Source organism: Pantherophis guttatus, chromosome 4, assembly GCF_059756535.1.
Source record: "Pantherophis guttatus breed Tessera chromosome 4, ASM5975653v1, whole genome shotgun sequence".
Lineage (NCBI taxonomy): Eukaryota > Metazoa > Chordata > Lepidosauria > Squamata > Colubridae > Pantherophis > Pantherophis guttatus.
In genome coordinates, this window is record NC_142066.1 from 39,349,861 (window position 1) to 39,353,126 (window position 3,266).

At 33.3% G+C, this 3,266-nt stretch overlaps 1 protein-coding gene across 1 annotated transcript; it reads right to left on the reverse strand.

Moving 5' to 3' along the window:
- Positions 1 to 2,045: 2,045 nt before the first annotated feature.
- LOC117668938 (olfactory receptor 5G9-like) lies at positions 2,046 to 3,005 on the reverse strand. The gene has a single exon (XM_034422989.1). It carries the CDS (start codon positions 3,003 to 3,005, stop codon positions 2,046 to 2,048), a length of 960 nt encoding a protein of 319 aa, XP_034278880.1.
- Between the last annotated feature and the right edge of the window lie 261 nt (positions 3,006 to 3,266).

Consider the following 3,266-nt stretch of genomic DNA (forward strand, 5'->3'; position numbering starts at 1 on the left):
GATGTTAATAACAGTGCTTTAGTCTGCTGCACCACCAGGGCTCTTGGTTTAAATTATGTGTTCAAAAGAGTGATGGCATGAAGGAAAAAAATGTCTCTGTCTCTAGTTGTTACAGTAATTGCAGACAGCTGGTGTTAATCACAATGCTATCAGTCTGCTGAGCCACCAGGCCCATCATGATCCTTGATGATCATGCTATCAGCACTATGCATTTAAAACAAAACAAAAATTATAGCAATAGCAATAGCAATAGCACTTAGACTTATATACTGCTCCACAGTGCTTTTACAGACCTCTCTAAGCAGATTACAGAGTCAGCATATTGCCCTCAACAATCTGGGTCCTCATTTTACCAACCACGGAAGATGAAAGGCTGAGTCAACCTTGAGCCTGGTGGGATTTGAACTTCCAAACTGCAGACAGCAGGCAGTTAGCAGAATTAGCTGCAGTACTACATTCTAACCACTGAACCACCGTGGGTCTTATAACACTCTTATTCAATTTACAATAAAACACACTAATTATACAATATTCTAAAAGGAGATGTGGCCTTGCCCTTCTAAATTTTAAATTGTACTATAAAGTAAGCTGCTTGTAATGAATAAAGTCTCCAAATAGCAGAATGGCAATTCTGGAGGTAGCCAGCTTGACAAATGAATTTATGGTACAGAAATACAAAGGAGGATAAAAATATAAAGGGACATGTTATCAGGGAAAGCTTCATAAAAGAATGTTTTTTATGTTGGATACATTTACAATATAGGCAGACATGAACCTTAAGTTCAGGTTCTATGAACTTAAAACACATTAAGAATTATTTAATGAAAAATGGAATATAGTTGATTTACTTACTATTAGTCTGAAGAACAAGATCAGATCTCAAAAAGGAAGGAAGAACATCAAGAAAAAAATGAATTTAAAGTGCTAAAATAAATCAACATCATTTATTAGGTTGTAAATACAAACTTTTATTTAGACTTGAAGCAGAACAAAAACTTGCAATAAAATGCATAAAATTTTCAAAGAAATAGTTACTATACAATAGTGGGAAGAATGATGGACTAAAATCTATAAATTTACACTGTTATAAACTAAAGAAAAATTGGTGTAAAATGTTTTATTGATAGTATACTACCACCATCTATCAATATTATCTAGGACACGTAAATCATAAATCAATAGATGTTGGAAATGCCAGGAAATAAAATAAACATTTTTTTCACATAATGCAAAAGTTATACATAGTATAATACAGAATATTTTGGAATTTAAATTTGAAATAAAATAACTTTATTAGAAATAATCTCTAAAATAATCAACAAGAAACATAATAACTAGATGAGATATGTGCTTATAGTAGTGAGAAAAAACTTTGCTCAAGACTGGGGAAAAAAACCAATTCCAACAATATCTTCATTAGGAACTCAAACTTGAAGAATGTGTACAATAGTTTACTAAGCTTTAGAAATATGCCTGTTCTGTGTATTGCTAATACAATTACTTCTAATGATTGTAATAAAAATATAGTGTACAAAATGGTTGCTTTTTTAAATTGAAATAGGTTGATTTCTCTCCTCTTTTACATCTGCTAATTTATAACCATTTAGCCCCCTTAAAAACCAATGAGTAGATCATTGTATCTGCCATGACGCATGTTGTATTGTAGACAGGGGTACAATTCTTGTGTAAATTTAGTTAAACTTATGGTATATATACCGTTATTTTTGCTGTTGTTGCAAAATTAATAATTATATTTTGCTAATCCAGGCAAATTCATATTACAATCCTGAAACACAAAATTGCTGATTTTTGGATATCTGAGAAATTTATTGCCAAACTGAAAAGAGAAGTCAATGTGTAAAGTTCAATGTAACAATTATAAAACTTCATGAGAGAATAGACAGTAAATATTACCCCCCACCAGCAGTTTCCTTGCTGTCCTAGAAGAAAAAGAAACCTCAAATCTAGATTAGCAGCTTTGATTGCAAAAATTTGCTTGCATCTGTTTTAGCACTACGTTCATCACCAAAAGCAAGTGAAGAATTCTATGGATATTTTCTTAAAGCAAGTGAACATTTCATAAGAATTCGCCTTAAGGATTTATGAACTTCTTTATTTCTTAAAGTATAGATGAGAGGATTGGCCAGAGGAGTTAGGATTGTGTAAAAAATAGAGAAAATTTTATTGAGATGCTTCATAGTGGGGGTATCTCGGAACATATAGACAATGATTAATGTGCCGTAAAAAAGACAAACCACCATGAGATGAGATGAGCAGGTTGAAAAAGCTTTTTGCCTTCCAATAGTAGATTGAATTGTTATGATGCTGCCAATGATGCAAATGTAAGAACAGAAGGTCAGTAAAAATGGAGGGATGGTAAAAATGAAGGACAAGAGAAGAACAATGAGTTTAAATAGTGTCGGGTCCCTGCAAGTCATTTTTTCCAATGGGGTTAAGTCACAAATGTAATGATCTATTATATTGGGTCCACAGAAAGAAAGTTGGGCTAGCAGAAATACAACAGTGCTATTAACTATCAAACCATTTATCCAAGCCCCAGCCATAAGCTGGAAACAAAACTTCCTGTTCATAATAGAAGCATAAAATAAAGGTCTGCATATTGCCAAGTAACGGTCATAAGACATTGCTGCCAGGAGAAATGTTTCTATAGCTATGCAACAGCCAAAGAAAAAATATTGGGTTAGGCAACAACTTACAGTTATTGTTCTGTCTCCAGTAAACAAAGCAGTCAGCATTTTTGGCAAGATAGTTGTGGAATAACAAGTTTCAAGACAAGACAAATTCCCCAGGAAGAAGTACATGGGGCTGTGAAGATGTTGGTCAGCTACAACTAACACAATGATGAGAAGATTCCCAGTTACTGTCACAAGATAAATCACCAAGAAAAGCATGAAAAGAAAAGGCTGTAATTCACCAGGATTTCCCAAACCTAAGAAGATAAATTCTGTGATGCCTGTCTCATTTTCTTTCTCTGCAACTAACATTTTTTTTTTCAGTTCAGCAAATATCCAAAAAATAAGAACATAAGCAGGAAACCATGCAATTGTGTTCTCCACTGGATCAGTTATAATTAGAAATCCCGAATTTATTATTCAAAGTGTCCTTACTCCATCTAGAATCAACAGTCTAATCCAAAATAAATCACTAGGACTGTTTTATCTCTCCCTTTTTATCTAATGAATGAAATTTTCACAGTGATTGGTATAGGAAGGGAGCACATTTCCAATAGGTTTTGTCCAGCTATC

Bases quoted from the DNA above. Each gene is read 5' to 3' on its own strand.
- LOC117668938 (XM_034422989.1), bottom strand. From the start codon at position 3,005: ATGTTAGTTGCAGAGAAAGAAAATGAGACAGGCATCACAGAATTTATC.